Here is a 20,275-nt window from a genome sequence, read left to right as displayed (position 1 = left end):
CCTGCCGGGTATAAATAAATTAATAATTATTATTATTGTTGTTGTTGTTGTTGTTGTTGTTGTTATACAGAGTCAGGCCATTGGTCCATCTGTCTTACTACTGTCTACTTTGACTGGCAGCAGCTCTCCAGCATTTCAGGTAACACTGTCTCCCAGTCCCACCTGAAGATGCTGCAGATTGAACGTGGGATCCTCTGCACAAAAAGCAGGCACTTTGAATGACTTGTCTCCAATGTATGCAGGCATGACTCAGTGTGTCTGCATGCACACATACATACATGCAAGATGGGAAAAAATACTGTGCCCAGGAGTATCATAAAACACATTTGTGACGCAACCTAGAGGTCAATTCTATAAAGGCAATGGAGCTCACGGAAGATCCATTCCCCTCCTGCAGCACTAATGCAGAGAATTACGACGATATATTATAAAAGTCTTCAATTTGAAATTGCAAAGGAGCTGCTCATAGAATAGAAGGTCAAACTGCTGTCGCATTGTGGTTGTGCCATTCATTCTTCTCCCCACCATCTGAGCTATTCTTGATCTGAACCGAGGAAGACGTAACTGTTTCGTAACACGTGGGGACGGGGAGCAAGAGGGATCCAAAGCAACACTGAGCAAAGGAACTCTACCCAGGTAACCATTTCTGGCAAAAGACAAATAATGAGAGCTAGAAACTTTCCCCTTCAAATTGAAACGAACACTCAGGTTCAAAGGATTCTGCAGGCAGAAACTGCAGCATGCAGTTAACAGCCACAGAGAGTCCCAGACAGCTAGATCATGCTGTGCTTCAAGGAGATTTGGTAGAGACGGCCAGTGTAAGGAAGGAACCAAAACGGCTGGATTTTCTGGGATGGGGTTCTGGGAACCACAAGGTTCTCTGGAAGTAGCCTAGTGGGAGTTGGGTGGGATAAAGAGGATCTAAGCAGTGTATGCATTTGTGGTAGTCACTGCTATCTGACACATGACACAAAGTGAAATAATCGGGGTTGGTTGTCTGGTCCTTAACAACATTCTTGTGTTCCCAGGGGTGGGAGGATAAGTGGCTTGTACCTGAAGAAGGACTGCTGGTTTCTGTCATGCTCCTAACTCAAACATGCTCCTCCTTTAAAAGAAACTTGTCACAAATTGCACAACTGTGCACTTTTGACTGCCCTACCCCGCCCTCCTTGCTGAATGCCCTGACCACAAAGACTGTTGAGGAACTGAGCTTGTTAAATTCTGCTAATCCAACCAGGAACACAGTTTGGGTTTCTGTTCCAAGCCTCCCCTCTTTTGTTTTGCAGTGGAAGCAGAGAAAATTGCCCTTCTCCAGCAGCACAAATAGCCCTGCAACACCCACCCACCCCAGCATGTTCCAGAAGCTTCAAATATGCAAAGATCAATATCTGGATCCAGGTTTGGGTGGGGAGGGAGTTCAGTGGATCAGAAGCAAAAGGCTGTCGGGAGAAATGAATTCCTGGGCCACACTGGACGAGACTGGCTTCAAACAGGACTGTGCACGGTGCTGGCACAAGCAACTCCCGGATTCTCGAGGAAGAGAAAGGAGGGCTACCAGTCAGAGCAGAGGGCCTGGGAATCAGACCTTTTCAAGTTCATTTCAATGTCCCAGCTGGAGACAGTCCAGCTTGTGGAGGCAGTCCAGCTGGGACAGTCCAGCTGTTTAGCATTTCGACCCTGAGCACAGGGTCATCCCTCATCTGTTGCCTGCGGACGGACTGCATAAAGCACCTTTCTGCAGAGCATTGCTGACAGGGTATTAGGAAAAGATGGACGGCGAGAGCTGAACCAACCTGGGCAATGACTACAGATAAGCACAGTCGTGGAGGAAGAGAGAGAGAGAGAGAGAGAGAGAGAAAGAGAGAGAGGGGAAAAATGAGAAACCGTGAGTAAGTCAGGCTGACTCATGGAGCTGCTGTCGGGATCTATGGTGTGAAATAGCATATCCTGCAGATTGGAAGAAGGGGGAAGGGGGAAAGAGGAGAGAAAGATAGCCAAGGAAGGACTTACCCTTGAATTTGGACCGGATATTGGCCAACTCTTTGTTGATTCGTTTGATTTCAGCCTCTTTGCTCTTACCTGGAATCAAAGACAAAGGCATTCAAACAAGGGACAAGCCAGCCTTCTCTATACAACGCCCACTCAGCTCACCTGGATATGTGCTTGGTACTACTAAATGCCTACCAGTACGTAAAGGGAACAAAGAAATAATATGGGGGGGGGGGGAGAAAGAGCTTGGAAAAAATACCAGCAAATGGAAACGGTCATGAACAAAACAGCATCCAGCAACACACCAAAAGAAAGAGTCATAGCCACTTTGCTATCACTTAAGGGCCAAAGTACATGAGATGCAGACCACAAGATCTGTGATCAGAGCTCCAAACTTTCCCCCCCAGAAATGACACCTTAGAAGCCACCAGGGAACTCTGATTTTGATCAGAGCAGTAGCCCTAGGGAAAAGGTGGGATTTAACCCCAGACAGCTATTTACCCAACCAAAATCTAACACAAACACACTAAATAAAGCTACTGCTCTTTGCCCTGATAGAAAACACCCAGATTCAGGAAATGGTATAGGAAGAAAGGATTAGTACCCGCCCACTGCTCTGATCCAATTTTGGGGTGTGTTTTAAAAGAAGGGAGGGGGAATTGGACGATTCAGCCACGGACCTCCCACATCTATGGGCCCTTACAGGGAGGGGGAGCCCACAGAGGTCACCCACAAAACGCAACTTGTACCACTTTGGAGGTAGCTGTGTCAACCCCATGCTAGAACTGGCAAGAGAGGGCAAATAGATCTGTACACAGGAGCACCTGAAGGGTAAACACTCATTTCCCAGTTGGCTCCTGAGTGAGCGAGAGCCAGACTGAAGACAGTGCCACCCTCAGAAAATGGAACCCCATCTCTTATTTCCACAATAGCCACTTTTAGTGACAGGACTTAAAAAGGATTTGCCAGGTGAAGCACAAAACAACCCATAAACAGGGGGAGGGGGCAAGTACACATGGATCCCTTGCATATACAACTTGTTCTGGTGTGGGGCTGCTTTTTATATATGGGACACAGTGATTGACCCCTTTTGGGGAAGGAGGCAGGTGCCCAATGGCAATTGTAGGTCACCCATGGGGATCGGAAGGCAGGGAAACCAGCAGAGAGTGGAGTCAGAGCCAACGATGGGCAGAGCCAACTCATGTATAGCTTTGCAATCCCATCCTCTTCCCTGATGAGTTCTGCACTACTGAAACTGAGGAGGAAGCTGCCAGCTGATGCCACCCGTGGACTGATAGAAGGCAGGTAGAGGTTGGTTGGGGAGTGCCCCATTCACCATAACGGGATAGTCTCCACTGATCCTTCTTTGCTCAGGACTGAAACATGGTAAGCTCAAAGCTAGGCGAAACCATTAAATGGAAGGGTGAAAGACATATGGGCTTCTTAACCCAACAAAACAGATAGCCGGAGGAGCTACCCTGGAGGGTGGCTGGTTGGGTGGCAATTATTATTTAAACTACAGTGCAGGGTGATGCTCTCTAGAGAGTGTGTTCCCTTATATCTCCACCATATGTTTTAACTTAAACAGGGGAACAAATCCAAACGAGATGCTCGCTACCACTTTTACCTGACACAAACAGGTAAACACACAACTCCTTGCATTTGTTGTGAATGAAGCAGGAAAAACAACTAAGTTCCTTAGTCCAATTTCATTGCCAGGAGTCTTTTTTTAAAAAACATATATGTATAAAAATAGACAGTGTCATGCAGTTACGGTAAACAGTCTGGATTGCTCTCTCCTTTTGTCCCAGTAACACCCTGTCAGGAGGGTGTGAGCAGTGCCAAGTGAACGGTCCAACATCACAATGCTTAAGAGGTGCAAAAAGAAAGAAAGAACCTGAAACATAAGGGCCCATGACCCCCTCTAGGGTGGCTTTCCAGATGTTGTTGGACCTGGGCCAGAACTCCCACCTTTCCTGGCTGGTGGGAAGGGAGCTGGAGTCCAGCAATTTAGGGAAGGCCACAGGTTTCCCAAACATGGTTTTCCACGAAGATCCATCGCCTCTAATAGAAGACTCACAGGTCTATTAATACCTGCATGACTGTATAATATGAGGAAATCAGTAACAAGCAGGAATGTCTTTGCGACAGACCTGTGAAATGTGTTAACTATTGCATCCTGCTCTTGCTTTAGAAGCCCAGAGACTTTTCCATGAGGCTCCCACCCCCATCACTGATCTCCACATCTCCTTGGCTTCCCCACTGATGCAGGATTCAGTGACCCACACCCAAGGCCAAGCTCTCAGCCAATCATGGAATTCCAGATTTCACAGGTCTGCGGCCACCAAACCCTCTGCATTAATGTTTCCCACATGACATCCACCCACATATGCAACTGCTGGAAGGACTCCTACATCTTCAAAAGCATAACATATCAACTGGCGCTGAGATGCAGCCTCCTTTCCGGCTCAGACGCAGCACTGCTGCCCACACATTCCCTGGTGCTTCCCTGGCTGCCTGCTCCTTCTTTCGCTGGTGCTGGAGAGAGCCTCAGGAAGCCTGAACTGTTGCTCCTTTCAGAAACTTCTCTAGAATTCTCCCAACCCTCAACACACCATTTCTGTCATGTCAATAGAAGAGACACCTGCGACTCAAAACATTTTGCACACAACATCCCGTCCCAAAATATTCATCCTAAGGCCTTGGGGAAACACCTCTCTGACATTTTCTAAACACTGATGTGTCTGTTAACAGTTTGTGGCTTGCAACTGCAAATGATTTGGCCTGGTTCGCTCATTCATATGACCTTCAGTCAAAGTCCCCTTCAGCCTTTGCCCATTTTACAGATGGAAATGGAGGATAAGGGTACGCTTTTCACAAACAGGGATGTGGACTTTCCTGAGACTAGAATGGCTGGCTGCCAAAAAGGGCAGGCCTCCTGCACCTTTAATAGTTGTTTGCCAGGGAATTTTGGCAGCTGCTGATTTTCTCATTCCTGCAGGACATGTTGCACCTGACAAAATGCCCTCCTGCACACAGTTATTAAAGGCGCAGGAGGAACCACTCATTTAATTTGGCTGTTTTTAGGACATAAGCACTGGGAGGTGTGTCAACAGGAGTTCCAGAAATGGACCACCCACTTCCAGGTTTTAATTCAGAGAAGAACTGACAAAATACTGGTGTCTCCAAATACCAGTAGCCAATGTGATACAGTAGGCATATGGGTCTGCATAAATCTGCATAAAGCCACCTCAGTAAGAGGCCCAAGCTGAGGCTTAAGCTGAGATTCGAACTCTGATCTTGCAAGTTTAGATCCTTAGAAACCTAGAAGATGCCTTACTTATACCAGGTCTGACTGTTCATCTAGCCTGTAGCTCTGATTGGCAGCAGCTCTGTAGAATCTAAGGCAAAGAAAGGCTCTCTCATCATCTGTTACCTCATTTATTTTTAACTAGAATTCTAGCAATTGAACCTGGGATGTTCTACACACAAAGCACATGCTCAAGCACCGAACTATAGTCACTTCCATAATATTTATTTACAGAGGTGCCAGGGCCAGCAACAGTGTTCAAGGTAAAGGTAAAGGTAAAGGTACCCCTGCCCGTTCGGGGCAGTCTTGCCAGACTCTAGGGTTGTGCGCCCATCTCACTCAAGAGGCCGGGGGGCCAGCGCTGTCTGGAGACACTTCCGGGTCACGGACACGGAAACGCCATTTACCTTCCCGCTAATAAGCGGTCCCTATTTATCTACTTGCACCCGAGAGTGCTTTCGAACTGCTAGGTTGGCAGGCGCTGGGACCGAACAACGGGAGCGCACCCCGCCGCGGGGATTCGAACCGCCGACCTTTCAATCGGCAAGCCCTAGGCGCTGAGGCTTTTACCCACAGCGCCACCCGCGTCCCAAACAGTGTTCAAAGGCAGCCTCAAATCTAGAATATCACACACACACAAAACCTCCATCTCCAAGCAAAGACACAGGTGATGGGTTGTGCTCTTACACTCAGACTTCTTTGCTAAACCTCAGTGGTGGGAGTAGAAGGGAGAGGAATACGTTTTAGGAGATCTGCTGTCTAAAAAATGACGATGTGACATTAACCCTGCAAGCTGTCACCCAGAGTATTGTTCTGGTAACCGCTACTTGTATTGTTCTTGCAAAATTGATGTTGCACAACACTTGTGTCTGTGGGTTTCTTTGCCAAGGAGAGGAAGGGTGGAGGGGGAAACTAGGATTCAAGAGAAGGAAGTGGGGAAAGTGGGCTAAATCAAATAATTCTAGCCTCTGGCCACACAGCATCCCCATATAAGCAGATGAAAGCTGGATTGGGATCTCCTCGGTTTCAAATATAACACCCTTGTTTCCGTGACCACTATAATCTCTCCCAAGATCATAAAAGCAGTTTGAAAAACAACTTGCTAAATACTTGCTACTAAGCCCAGAAACTGGAAATTTATGTGCTCGAGAGTGTCAAATAATGCTAGGGTTTTGTAATGAACCACAAATGTGTACTCAACAGCCATGCTCTAACAGAGCCACACATTTGACCTGTTAACTGTCGCTCCTCTAGAAGCCAGCCAACAGCCATGGGGTACGAACCCCATGGAAAAGATGTCCTACCCAACAAGAATCAGAAGCCCTGCCACAATTTATTTTGTCATTTCAGAGCAGAATCTCCTCCTCCCACCATCCTTTTTTTAAAAAACCACAACACAGGATGTACATAGCTGTTCCTCATTTGCTGGCAGCAACATTCCGTACGGTGCCAACTTCTGGAGATCCGTTTCAACCCTACATGCAACACAACGCTCCTCAAAGAAAGGCAATTCATGCAAAACCTAACTCAGCCCAAGGGAAGTTCTGGAGCCAGTCCATCCAATCTGCCCTGGCAAGGCCCGAGTACCGGAATGCAACCTCTTGGGATGCCCTTGCGTTAGCAGAGGAGGAGAACCCCAACTCCCGCCTGGACAAAGCGGGGAACCTCTCCACAGACCTCCTATACCTCTTTCCTCTTTTTATTGCCCCCAACGCCTCACCTTACCCCCCCCCCCGCCTTGCAACTTCCTGCTCATCACCCCCCTTCGCCTTTCTCCAAGGCCTTAAGTCCTGGAGTCAGGGAACACCTGGCGCTGAAAACGGCACATCCCACTGGCAGCATCACCTGCGTAGCCCTTGGGTGGGGGGGGGGGGGGGAGCCTCCAGTCAACCCGGCATCCCCCAGTCATTCAGGCCACTTCTGTCTCCCTCCAGCTGCACCCCTCCCCCACAACCACCACCACCACCACCCCCACAACGATGCCCATTTCTCACAGTGCCCCACGCGGCCCACTCTCTTGGCGGGCATGCCCGAAATGCCAAGAGTGTCCACTCTTAACCCATCACCTTGCAGTGGCTCGCTCGCTCCCGTCCCCCCCCCCCCACGCCCACACTCGCCACGACCCCCTGTGAGGAGCCTGGGAAGAGCCCCCTCCGTCCCTGCATGCCTTCGCCCTCAGCCAACGGCCGCCCCCTCCGCCGGCTCGCCCACCCCTCTGGCCGCTGCCCGACCCGGGCCCTCCCCAGTCCTCCCCGCGGCCCGACGCCCCACAGCGTCTCTCTCCCTCCCGCCGCCCCCCCCCCGCCCCTCCACACCCCGCGGTACGGTCTTCCCCAAGGTCCGCGTCCCCTCACAGTTTCGGATGTCGGAGATGAACACGGCCAGGCCCCGCATCCCGTCTCCCTTGGAAACGGCCGGCATGGTTGCGGTGGCGGATCGGGACCCCCCTCGGGCGACGGTACCCCCCCGTTCCGCTCTCCGCTCCGCGGCCCCGAACCTGGCCCAGCAAAGCAAGCAAGCAACCGAACCCGACCCGGACCGACCCGATTGGCCGCTCGCTCCGTCCGTCGCAGGGACGCTTCGCCATCCTATTGGGCCGCGGGGACGCCCCTCAACCCTATCCCTGCTCCTATTGGTGGAAATCAAACCCGTCTCCCCCGCGATTTGCCCGGCAGGTTTAAATCCCGCCCTATTGGATCCAGTGGGCTCCTTATGTCAAATAAGTCCCGGACTGCTCGGCATTTTCCATTGGGCGGGAGTCACGGCAAGTCCCGCCTGCAGCTCCCGCCCCTTCAGATAGTCTCTCTCTCCCAGTGGCCTCTCATACATGTCGCTCAGCAGATGCTCCGCCCCACCCCTCCTCCCAGCTCCCCTTTTCTGGTGCTTCTTGCGAAATCAGCAAGCTAGAGGATTTTTTTCTTCGTTAAAGAAAAAGAAAGGAAACCTCCGCCCAACTGACAGGCGGTCAACACTTCTTCTAGGCCCTTATTGGACGGGAAACCCCTTGTCCTTCAAGCCAAACTCCTTGTCGCATTGGCTGAACGGGCTGACAGGGGAACGGCGGCAAAAGGAATGGTGGGGGGCGGAGGCTTGGAGACTGGTCTGCATTTCCGGAGAGGCGGTGCGAATGTCGTCACCAAGTTTGAGCCAATAGGAGCTAGGAGTAGAACGTAAAGAGGAAGAACGCGGTGTGTGTTCTAATCCTTCACCTTTCGGGGCGTGAGTTCGAGTCCTGCGCGCCACGTTCCGACGCGTTCTTTTGCATTAAGGCTAGAGAGTATTGCTCCTGTAAAGAAGTAGGTGACCCTTCAAAGTCCTTTTTTTATATATAAAAGTCATAGTAGGGTAAATCTTTATGAAAAAGAACGAACGTGTCATAAAACAGTGAGCAAACTTTTGCCTCTTCAAACTCCCCTGCTTCCAGGGATACACTCCTGGCAATTCCCCCAATAAAGCAGTTGCAGGCACAGGTATAACTGCAAAATGTCATAGCCTGGGCTAAGCAGCTGCTTCCACACATAATGAAAAGGAAACTATGCCATTTTATTTTATATACAGTGGTACCCCGGGTTACATACGCTTCAGGTTACATACGCTTCAGGTTACAGACTCCGCTAACCCAGAAATAGTACCTCGGGTTAAGAACTTTGCTTCAGGATGAGAACAGAAATTGTTCTCTGGCAGCGCGGCGGCAGCAGGAGACCCCATTGGCTAAAGTGGTGCTTCAGGTTATGAACAGTTTCAGGTTAAGAACGGACCTCCAGAACGAATTAAGTACTTAACCCGAGGTACCACTGTACCCCACTTTTTATACCCAAAAGGCTCTTAAGTGCAGTAAAAGATTCTCAGCATAAAATGAGGTTGGAGTCTAGGATCAGGGCTGAATTTCCTTCTCTAGTCATTGGCCTTCCTTTGGCCAATACCTGCACGCTAGGCAAGTCACTCCTACTAAGGATCTCAAAGGCAGGGAGTAAGTGCTGAGTATCTGAAACTTGGGCTCCATGGGCTTGGGCTCCATGATCACTGCAGGTGGTGACAGCAGTCACGAAATTAAAATACGCCTGCTTCTTGGGAGAAAAGCAATGACAAACCTAGACAGCATCTTAAAAAGCAGAGACATCACCTTGCCAACAAAGGTCCGTATAGTTAAAGCTATGGTTTTCCCAGTAGTAATGTATGGAAGTGAGAGCTGGACCATAAAGAAGGCTGATCGCCGAATAATGGATGCTTTTGAATTATGGTGCTGGAGGAGAGTCCCGTGGACTGCAAGAAGAGCAAACCTCTCAATTCTTAAGGAAATCAGCCCTGAGTGCTCACTGGAAGGACACATCCTGAAGCTGAGGCTCCAATACTTTGGCCACCTCATGAGAAGAGAAGACTCCCTGGAAAAGAGCCTGATTTTGGGAAAGATTGAGGGCACAAGGAGAAGGGGGCGACAGAGGACGAGATGGTTGGACAGTGTTCTTGAAGCTACCAGCATGAGTTTGACCAAACTGTGGGAGGCAGTGAAAGACAGGAGTGCCTGGTGTGCTCTGGTCCATGGAGTCATGAAGAGTCGGACACGACTAAACGGCTAAACAGCAACAATCTGAAACTTGCTCAGCTGGTGGCTGAAGGACACCTTTCCTTGCTCCTCATAGGTACTGAGGACCTCACAGTCAAAGGCATCTGCAATTGTTGTCCATTGTAACATGTAGGGTGGAAGGCAGGGAGACCCAGGAGCAAGTGGTGCCCTTGCCAATGGCAGGAAGAGCCAGCTTAATTCTAGTTTTGTTCCCATCCTGCTTATTGCTGGGTTCTACAGTGGCACTGCGGAGACTAAGGAGGAGGAAGCCAGTGCCACCCTTAAGTCTGTTTGTGAGGCGCTATTCACACTGTATCACCACACTATGATACCACTTTAAATAGACATGGTTTCCCTCAAAATTCTGGGAGCTGTAGTTTGTTAGGAGGACACGCCCTTTCCCTATTAACTTCACAGAGCTACCATTCTCAGAGTGGTTTAAAAACCAACCTCGCTTAAAGTGCTTTCATGGCGCTTTAAAATGTATTGTGTCAATGGGGCCGAAGTAAGAAGGCAGAGAGGTGTGGGCAGTCTGAGCTTGAGCCAGTGCCCTATAATGAGGTGGCCTTCACTGGTCAAAGGGATGGGACTGAGAAGCTAGAACTCTTGCTATTTTGGACCACAACTCGCATCAACCCCAGCCACTCTATAGAATAGTCAAACCTCGGTTCCTGAATGGCTCCGTTTTTGAAAGTTTCCGCTCCCAAATGCCGAAAACCTGGAAGTAAATGCTTTGGTTTTCGAACGTTTTTCGTAAGCCAAATGTCCAACGCAGCTTCCGCTTGAGTGCAGGAAGCTCTTGCAACCAATCGGAAGCCGTGCCTTGCTTGTAGAACGTTTTGGAAGCTGAACGGGCCTCCGGAATGGATTACGTTCAACAACTGAGGTTTGACTGTACAGTGGTACCTCTGTTTCCAAACATCTCTGCTGACGAATATTTTAGTTTTTGAACGCCGTACACTTGGAAGTAAGTGCTTTGGTTTCTGAACACACCTCAGAAGTTGAACATGCCATGCGGCTTCTGTATTGAGTTTTCCGTATTGAGGCTTCTGTATTGAGTTTTGGGTTTTTGAACGTTTCGGAACTTGAACGGTCTTCCAGAACGGATTACTTTTGAAAACTTAGGTACTACTGTAGTAGAAAGCATGTGGAGTCAAACCAGATGTCTGTCTAATCTGACTCTGGGATGTTTTGCACATATAGTAATGCTAAACTATGGTTTAGTGTTACAAGGGCACACTGCAGCAAGCTTCTGGCTTCTATGTTCCCTTCTCTGGCGTAGCGCTGAGGAGAAAATCAGAAATTTCCATAGTTTGCTTTTTAGGTGACTCATAGTTTAATGTTGCATCCAAGCCCTAAACTCTGGGGAATCTTAACTGTTGAAGCAAGCCAGCTTTTTAAACTATGGGTTGAAATTTTGGTTTTAAAGTTTGTTATGTTATGATGACACGGCAATCATAACCATGCCAGGGCGGGAGCAGTGGCTCTTTCATGTAATGCTAATCTGTGTTTTAGTATTCCATGTGAATCAGAGTAGTATCTGCAGCTCTCAACTGATATTAGTGAGTCAGAAACTCTGGTCCCTGGCAAAGCAGATTCTGTGTTGGCGTGGAAGAGCATAACAATAACTGGCGCCTCCAACATGTAGCTCATGTGTGGGTGTGAGACACAAAGCACTGTGTCATTCACTATTTACTTACTACAGGCTTAATAGCTGTGGCAGTGAAGGCAGATGTGATACAAGGAGATGGAGCACAAATCTCAGAAATAAACACAATACCTGTAACTGGTTTTGACAATCCAGAATTCACCTGTTCAGCTGCCAAAAGAAATGTATTCTGATGCTATCGGCGTCACCAGAGGAACTCTGCCAACTGAACCTTAATGCCAAGACAGATGGTTGCCAAAAGTTGTTCATCATCTCCATCATCTGGTGATCAGACTCTGAATACGCAGATTCCATTTCTTGCTGTTCTGACTGATGGGGGAACTAGGCTGGGTGAATACTGCACATTTAAAGCACATACCTCCAAAAACAAGAATCCTAGGAACTCACAGAGCTTCAGGCCAGTACCCTTAACAAACTGCAGTTTCCAGGGTATTTTGTGGAGGGGAAATATGCTTTAAATGCATAGTGTATATGCAGCCCTAGACTCCATTATTTTATCTAATCCTGCTTTTAACTACTACATCTGCCTCACTGACACTTATGAGTCTTGCTTGTCTTCTCTAGTTTGCACACATAACGTTTTGCCCAGCTGCAATGTGAAGTCTCATTCCTTGCCTCACAGGTAATAAACTTTCAGGGGGGAAATTCCTGCAGGCTTGTTTCCAGAGGCAGCCTATGACATGACTCCTATTGCAGCGCCAAGTAGGTTCCTCTCTGTGTTTTGGTTCGGCCTGTTAGGCAGACGAATCCTGACACCAAGCAATTTAGTAAAAATCCTAAATCAGCAAATGAAAGGCTTGTCTGCAGCTGCAGTTTTGTTCTGCTCTTGTAGCTTTCAAAGAGTTAACCAAAATAATAGTAATAATAATCTGCCAAATATATAAAGACAGAGATTTATTTGTACAGCCTGAAGGAAACAATTAAGATTTGAAAAACAAAGCGAGATCTTGAGAATTCAAGAGGGGAAAAGATGGAGATCAAACCAGAGCAGAGAAACAGTTCTTGGGAACTGTTGCATGTTAAAAGTTTTGACAGTTGTTAGGAGAGCCCTGTGGCAAAGATTGATTATTAAAGCAATTGGGGTATTTTAGTTCTGTGAGGGAACAGCAGGTCTCCTAACAACTCTCAGCACCCTACAGCTGAGACTACAGCTCCCAGAATTCTTTGGGGGAAACCATGCATATTTAAGGTGGTATGATAATGCTTTAATTGTATAGTGTAGATAGGGCCTTAGTGTCCTCCAGATGTTTTGGACTACCACTCCCATCGCCTCCCTCATGATTGGTTATGCAGGCTGGGGCTGATGGGAGATGAAGTCCGAAAAACTAATCGAGAGCACCAGGTTCTTCTTTCCCATGGCGACAGCACTGACATCACAGAACGTTGGCGGCGCAGGGCAAAGATAGGAAGGTGGGGTCATGTGATCATGGGCGCCACGGCAACTGTTGTGAGGTCATGGGGAGCAGCTGGGAGGCCCCCGCCCTCCCTGGAGTGCCGGTTGGCTTGGAGGCAGTAGATGTTCCCTGTCGTGGCACAGGAAAGGAAATCCACGCTTGAACCAGATAATCCATACCCAACCCAGGAATGGCCAACATTGTGGTGAAGACCATCTGGCAGTCCAAGGAAATCAACGAAGCTGGAGACACATCGACGGGGACGGAGAGTCGGGCTCAGGGCAGCAAGGAGCAGCTGGGGAAGTCGAGCAGCCTGAAGGGCTTCCCCAAAAAGAAGAAAGCCGTCTCTTTCCATGGGTGGGAGCCCTGGGAAGGGAAGGGGTGGAGGTGGAGTTCAATGCGCTACTCGGGACATGCTGGAATCTGTTGGGAGGGATTGGAGATCAGTGGTTGAACACATCTCTAAGTAGGTTGTTAGTGGGGAAGACCCTTCTCCACTGGCAACCCTGCACGAGATGTGGCCAAACTACAACTCCCAGCTGCCCAAGCAAGCATGGCCGGTGGCCAGGGGTGATGGGAGTTGTAATTCAGCATCATTTAGAGGGCCAGAGCTCCCCCCACCCCTGGTGTAGACAGTCCTGGGCTAGATGGAGAAGCAGCCTTAAGGTTCCCTCCAGAAATCCATTTTATTGTGCAGACTCATGACACTTCATGCTCCTGATAGTGTATCGGTTCGGTTCCCCTTTCAACAAGCTTTGCGCCTGCTGAAGTTTTGGGTGGCCATGCTGCTTCGTTCCCAATCAGAACATGTGCTGCAACATCCTGCTGAAATCCTGTAACTTTTCATACCGCAAAGTATCGGCACGGTGGGGTTGTCGTGTTATAGCACAAGAGTTCCCTTCCAGACACCAATAATGCAATGAAACTGCAGAAGCTTCGCAGAACTACCGTATTTTTCGGTCTATAGGACACACTTTTCCCCCTCCAAAAATGAAGGGGAAAAGTGTGTGCGTCCTATGGAGCGAATGCAGGCTTTCGCTGAAGCCTGGAGAGCGAGAGGGGTCGGTGCTTCAGGAAGCTATCCGCAAGCCTTCGGAGCGCGGCGGGAGTTCCCGCTGGGCTCAGAAGGCTTGCGGATAGCAGGCAGCAGCCCGAATCCCTCGCTGCCGCTCCCAGACCCGTTCTGGATGGATCCCGCTGGCTGTCTTGGCTTCTTTGCTCTTTGGGGCTGGGGGGGGGGGGGATAAAAGTTTTTTTCTTTATTTCCCCCCCACAAAAAAACTAGGTGCGCCCTATGGTCCAGTGCGCCCTATAGAGCGAAAAAAAGCGGTGTGTGAATAGCCTGGTACAAATCCTGCACTAATGTGCTTATTATTGCATTGATGACATGTTGCAAAATGACCACCCAAACCCACCTAGAGTCTAGAGAGACCCTAAAGGCATTTTCCCACGTTCCTGTGCAAGGGGTTTTGTCTATAGCCCTAGAAAGCTGGGTGGGTCAGTGTGTCACACCAGAATTAGTGTGGTCTGACTCCTGATCTTTCAACAATGATAGGTGCTAGAAATCTTCCTTCCTCCAATAACTAAGGGACCCAGACATCTCTGCTCCAGTACCCTGTGCCCCCTGAGCCCTTCCCATGGAATTGGAGATTTCTCACTCCCGGGAAACCTTTCTCTAGCCACCCCAGTTCTCGCTGAGCCACCTCAAGCCTGTTCCTCTGTCCTCTTTGCTCTTAGCCAGCCCACGCCTCAAGCAAGTATGGTTCTTAGAAAGGAACATCTTTAGCTGAACTGCACTGAACTACCAGGCAAAGATACGCTAAAGAGAACCTAGAAACCCTGGTTTTGTCTGCCTGCCCCCTTTAACCTACCTGATACCTTCCTCTCAAGACCTAGGATTTCTGCCTGCTTTCCTTAGGTATCTGGCTCAGAAAAGGAGTTAGAACATGGAAACTGCAGTCTTGGGAGACCAAATTGTGACTGGCCAAGAGCCAAGAGCATCCTTCTCTTAGAAAGTGACCCCCTTCTCTCTGACCCCCCTCACAACTGATGCCACAATAAATTTGTTACCCTCTGAGGTGCTGTGAATCCCTTTTTGCTGCACCAGACGAACATAGGTGCTTCTCTGAGAGCCAGTGTGGTGTAGTGGTTAAGAGCAGTAGTCTCGTAATCTGGTGAACCGGGTTTGATTCCCCGCTCCTCATGCAGCTGCTGGGTGACCTTGGGCTAGTCACACTTCTCTGAAGTCTCCCAGCCCCACTCACCTCACAGAGTGTTTGTTGTGGGGGAAGAAGGGAAAGGAGAATGTTAGCCGCTTTGAGACTCCTTCGGGTAGTGATAAAGCGGGATATCAAATCTAAACTCCTCTTCTTCTCTGAAATCTGAAAGTGATCGCCATGGGGTGTCATCTTGGCTAATGTATGTGTTTGCCTTTTTCTCCCCACACACACACCTCAGGGTTGAGCCCACCGTGACCAATGAAAACCCCAACCTCAACTTGAAGCGTTCCTCCGCCTGTACCAACGTTTCACTCCTGAACCTAACGGACGGGGAGCGCGATGACTCCACCACCACTGAGAATGAATCCACAGATGATGGGGGTCCTCCTGGAGGAGCAGGTGGCGAAAGAAGGGATCCTTTGCTCCCCATCAAGTCAGCGTGGTCCGAGGATGAAGATGACACCTCCAGCCAACAGGTAAGGAGTGCAGTTCTAAAGACGCATTGTTCCGTTGTGAGGGCGGCCAAGGAAACCACATTCTTCCCAAACAGAGACTCTCGCCCTTTCCAGGCCTGGTCATACATTTCAGATCCATAGCCCAGCCTGGGTAAGTTGCTTCCAAACCATACAAACCACAGAGCAAGCGGTTCCCAAACCATTTTGGGGCAGTCGCCCTTTGGTTCCCTGAACTCATCCCCAGTGCCCCATAAAGGTAAAGGTAAAGGGACCCCTGACCATTAGCTCCAGTCGTGACCGACTGTGGGGTTGTGGCGCTCATATCGCTTTACTGGCCGAGGGAGCTGGTGTACAGCTTCCGGGACATGTGTCCAGCATGACTAAGTCACTTCTGGCGATCCAGAGCAGGGAAACACCGTTTACCTTCCCGCCGGAGCAGTACCTATTTATCTATTTGCACTTTGAGGTGCTTTTGAACTGCTAGGTTGACAGGAGCAAGGACCCAGCAACGGGAGCTCACCCCATCGCGGGGATTCAAACCTCCAACCTTCTGATCGTCAAGTCCTAGGCTCTGTGGTTTACCCCACAGCGCAACCCGTGCCCCTTAGTGCCCCATACATCACCCCATAAAAAGCATAACGGTTTGCACAAGGGGTAAAATTCAAAACACTTCATTACACACTTATTCAAAACCCAGTTAAAACTCTGGGAACCACTGCCCTAGAGCGCTGCAAATGGACAGGGGTTGGTGCTGCCTGAAAATTTGGGCTGAAGTTCAAGTTGCAACAACCAAGCATAGGGTTGGCTGTTTATGTATCACCCTAAAAGGGGAGGTGTGTCATCAACCCGACCACCCCACAGACAGGCATAAAAAACTGTACGAGGTCGTCTCTATGCATTAGATGCGGGTTTACAAATAAGTGGCGTAATTTAGATGCAATGCATCTCACCATAGTGGGAAAGGCTGTGACCTGGGGGAGATTGTGTTCCTGCTCGATCTTGCTAGGCAAGTGCAGGCTGTTGATGGGCAACTTTGAGGTCCCTGTTGCTCTCCCTTCATTGGATCATAGAACTGTAGAGTCGGAAGGGACCCTGAGGATCATCTAGTCCAACCCCCTGCGATGCAGGAATATGCAGCTGTCCCGTAAGGGGATCCAACCTGCAACCTTGGCATTATCAGCACCATGTTCTTTGTTGTTTCTCCAGACTTGGACCACACAGCCCTTCAAACAGAGGACACCATCCTCTGTAAAGTAGGGCACAGGGCCACCCTTGCCAGGCAAGGCCAGGTTTTTAAACCTGAGCAGAAGCTACTCTGAATAAACGTCAGGCGGACGCAGAATCCTTCGCTGACGCCACTTCAGGGTGTTGTTGTTTCTGTAATGCACCTTGGTCAGAGGCTGCAGCCGGGTGCATAATGTGGAGCTTCCCCTCCTGTGGGTGTGGACTGTTGTGGGTCACATAACTCAGAGGCTGTAGATCAGGCATAGGCAAACTCCGGCCCTCCAGATGTTCGGAACTACAATTCCCATCATCCCTGACCACTGGTCCTGTTAGCTAGGGATGATGGGAGTTGTAGTCCCTAACATCTGGAGGGCCAGAGTTTGCCTACGCCTGCTGTAGATTTCAGCTCCAGGGGTCAACGTAGGCATCTTCTTCCAGCCGTTTGGGAAATATTCCAGTGCCTTTAGGTCAGGGCTGGCGTTTGGTTAGTAGTGAGCTTAAGCAACTCGGAAGTTTGGTTTAGAAGAAGAAGAAGAATAGTCTATTGGTAATGAACCTCCAGGATAAGACGGGATCCTTGTCTTTGGGCCAGATCAGAGGCGTTGGAGCAGCCACACATATTTCTGCATGCATCTGAAGCATTCACACATAAGGTGCAGAAGGGTAGCTTACATAAAAATGAGCATGGGAGGCTGAGGGAGCTGAGTCCTTCCACCACTACCTCATTGCATTGGGCTACTTGTTTCTGTGTGCTTTTTTTTTACTTATATAAAAAAGCAGTTTTCTTTTCTGCCAAGCTAATTTCCAGTAGGAGAGCTGGACTTGGAGCAAAGTGCTTTTCAGGCAAGGCAGTGTGGAAAGGCAGGGCTGGACAGATCTGTCCATTTTTCCACCTTAATTTGAGTTCTCTGCATTTCCACATCAGTTTGCAATAATAATAAAAGCCCTCGCGAAAATTCTTCAGCATTTTTAGTGCAAATTTCTCCTAATATTACATGGGTTTTTTTTGCAAAGTAATTTCCTCCAATATGGTGCATTTTTGTATGCTATTTTTCACCAGTATAGGCATTGTGTACCGCCTTGAGATCTATGGAGGAAGGGCGTATACAAATTTAATAAATAATAATAATTTTAATGCTCACTTTACCCTAATACGTGTATGCATTTTTTGTCCGTGTAACTTGGCTGGGGAGACCTGCATTGCAAAATTCAGAAAACTTCTAATTTCAAAGGATGGCTGTTTCAGTTCGCATATTGTTTCGGAAAGTTCGAATTAGGGAAGTTCGCCTTTAACTGCGAACTGAATTGAATTTATTCCACATCCTTCGGTAAGGCAAGGCAGGAGATGAGACGGGTAGCCTCTCTCTGCCAATGCAATCCTCTGGTATTAAAAAAATAGACTCACACACATGCCCCATATGCATAGAATAACCACTTTTGGAAAGCTTGAGGCACATTGGTTGAATTCAGGCAAAATGTAAAAACCACGCCTGGCTTAATGGTGCATGAATACCTATAGAACTAAGGAAGGGCTCGGACTGGCATGTCACCCTCACTTCCTAGTAAAGGTAAAGGGACCCCATTAGGTCCAGTCGTGACCGACTCTGGGGTTGTGGCGCTCATCTCTCTTTACTGGCTGAGGGAGCTGGCGTAAAGCTTCTGGGTCATGTGGCTAGCATGACTAAGCCACTTCTGGCGAACCAGAGCAGCGCATGGAAACGCTGTTTACCTTCCCGCCGGAGTGGTACCTATTTATCTACTTGCACTTTGACGTGCTTTCGAACTGCTAGGTTGGCAGGAGCAGGGACCGAGCAACGGGAGCTCACCCCGTTGCGGGGATTCGAACCACCGACCTTCCGATCGGCAAACCCACAGCGCTTCCCGCATCTAGTATCAACTGATAAAATGTAGTTTAATCATAACTTCAGTGGTTACTAATTCATATATGTGCAATGGTGTTATTTGGGATGTCATATATTCCTTGTAAATCTAATCAGGGCATGTATTTGAAAAAAGGTTGTTGTCACTCTTCTCTTGTGCCTTCACTAACAGGTAAAAATGTAGCAGCTGTAGTTTTTTTTGTAATTTTTTGAAAAATCTTTGTTCCAAAAAACAAACCAACCACCCCACACTGCATTTTCCAAATTTCTGCATGTCCCGTTGTTCGTGGCATGGGGTTAGGAAAAAGTTGTCTACTCTGTTTTGGATGGAAATGTGTGCTTCTTGTGTCCGACGGCTTTGGGACTGGGTTGAACATGGACAAGTGGAAAGTCAGAGGTGTTGGCTATCGCTGGCCTACCACTCCCATCCTCCCTGACCTCAGGCCATGCTGGCTGGGGCTAATGGGAGTTGGAGTCCAGCTCGCGCTCTATGTTAGGGGTGTGGTCAGTCCAAACTTGCAAATTCAGGCTGTGCCGTATTCTCTTAGATGTAGGGTTGTGCTTGTGTGCGTGATTCTGAATTACCTTACTCTGAGCAAGAGCTCTGCCACCCTCCCCCCAATTCTGCAACGGTTACCCTAAAGCATGTTTTTAAAAGCCTTGCCTTTAATATATAATTAAATGTCTGAGTGTTATTTAGCTAATTCTATGAGGATAATATTCCCTCTGGCAACTGCTTTCCCTACCTTAGATCCCTTCTCTGGCAAGGGCCGTTTCCTGGGGTCTTGCCTCTGTCACCTGGGGTTGCAAAGCTTTTGAACTGCCCCAGTCTCCTCGTTCCACTGGCTTCGCCCTGAATAACTGCCCCTCGCTTTCTCCCATTTAATTGCGACACCAGGAAATTCATCACTGTGCATGAATTGTGCCCTTGCCACCATGGGAGCATGCAGCCTCCCAGTGGTTGGTGGTGGCATCTGCCTTCAGGCGCCCACCGGCTTCGTAATGTCCTCGAGTTGAAATAAATGCCCAGGAAGTGTGGAGAGGTCAGGAGTTAAGCTGGACTATTCACCTGACCCACCCCCTTCTTACGCTCTCCCCCAGCAGGTAGTGAGCAATAGCGGCCTATTGCGAGCCAAGGACTCCATCACCAGCCTCAAGGAGAGGACGTCCAAGGTCAACCGCCATGTTCAGAACCTGCAGGTCTGGAGATTGTCCCCCTCCCAACGCCAGTTCCGGCCCAGGCCACACCAGCTAACACCACCCCAAGCTTGCCCTGTTCATCTCACGCAGCCATGGACCGCTAGATCACTGGTTCTTTAACTTGGCTCTTTTAAAGGCTCCTTGTTCTATTTGGCTAATTTTTGAGGAGGTTTGTTTATGAAGGAATGCCTTCTCTTTCATGCAAGCTCCTCTGGTGACCGCTTTCATTGCATCCCACAGGAGCGGGGTTGTTATATTGTCTACATCATTCTCCTTGAAGTAGTTTTGGAGAGTTTTTGTGAGACTCTCTCTGATTTGTTTGTTTGTAGTAAGGATGGGACTGAAGGACCATGATGGGGTGTCAAGTTTCT

General features: G+C 48.9%; 2 protein-coding genes across 11 annotated transcripts in view; one reads left to right on the top strand and one right to left on the bottom strand.

Moving 5' to 3' along the window:
* The window catches only part of AP2A1 (adaptor related protein complex 2 subunit alpha 1), a 38,347-nt gene extending 30,511 nt beyond the window's left edge, over window positions 1-7,836 (bottom strand). For all 7 annotated transcript variants that reach the window (XM_077917403.1, XM_077917407.1, XM_077917405.1 and 4 more), the window contains exons 1-2: window positions 7,654-7,836; window positions 2,011-2,079 (exon numbers count right to left, since the gene is read on the bottom strand). In XM_077917403.1, coding sequence (XP_077773529.1) covers window positions 2,011-2,079; window positions 7,654-7,720 — 136 coding nt within the window. In that variant the 5' untranslated portion in view covers window positions 7,721-7,836. The remainder of the gene's footprint in view (window positions 1-2,010; window positions 2,080-7,653) is intronic.
* A 5,145-nt stretch (window positions 7,837-12,981) lies between these two features.
* The window catches only part of TSKS (testis specific serine kinase substrate), a 26,836-nt gene continuing 19,542 nt past the window's right edge, over window positions 12,982-20,275 (top strand). For 2 of the 4 annotated variants that reach the window (XM_028702394.2, XM_028702396.2), the window contains exons 1-3: window positions 12,982-13,283; window positions 15,384-15,621; window positions 19,806-19,904. In XM_028702394.2, the coding sequence (XP_028558227.1) occupies window positions 13,117-13,283; window positions 15,384-15,621; window positions 19,806-19,904 (504 nt within the window). In that variant the 5' untranslated portion in view covers window positions 12,982-13,116. The remainder of the gene's footprint in view (window positions 13,284-15,383; window positions 15,622-19,805; window positions 19,905-20,275) is intronic. The other 2 variants (XM_028702395.2, XM_028702397.2) reach the window with 2 other exon arrangements.

The sequence above is a fragment of the Podarcis muralis genome, chromosome 13 (genome assembly GCF_964188315.1).
Source record: "Podarcis muralis chromosome 13, rPodMur119.hap1.1, whole genome shotgun sequence".
Lineage (NCBI taxonomy): Eukaryota > Metazoa > Chordata > Lepidosauria > Squamata > Lacertidae > Podarcis > Podarcis muralis.
The sequence above is the reverse complement of the archived record's forward strand: the minus strand, read 5'-3'. Positions and strand labels throughout refer to the sequence as shown.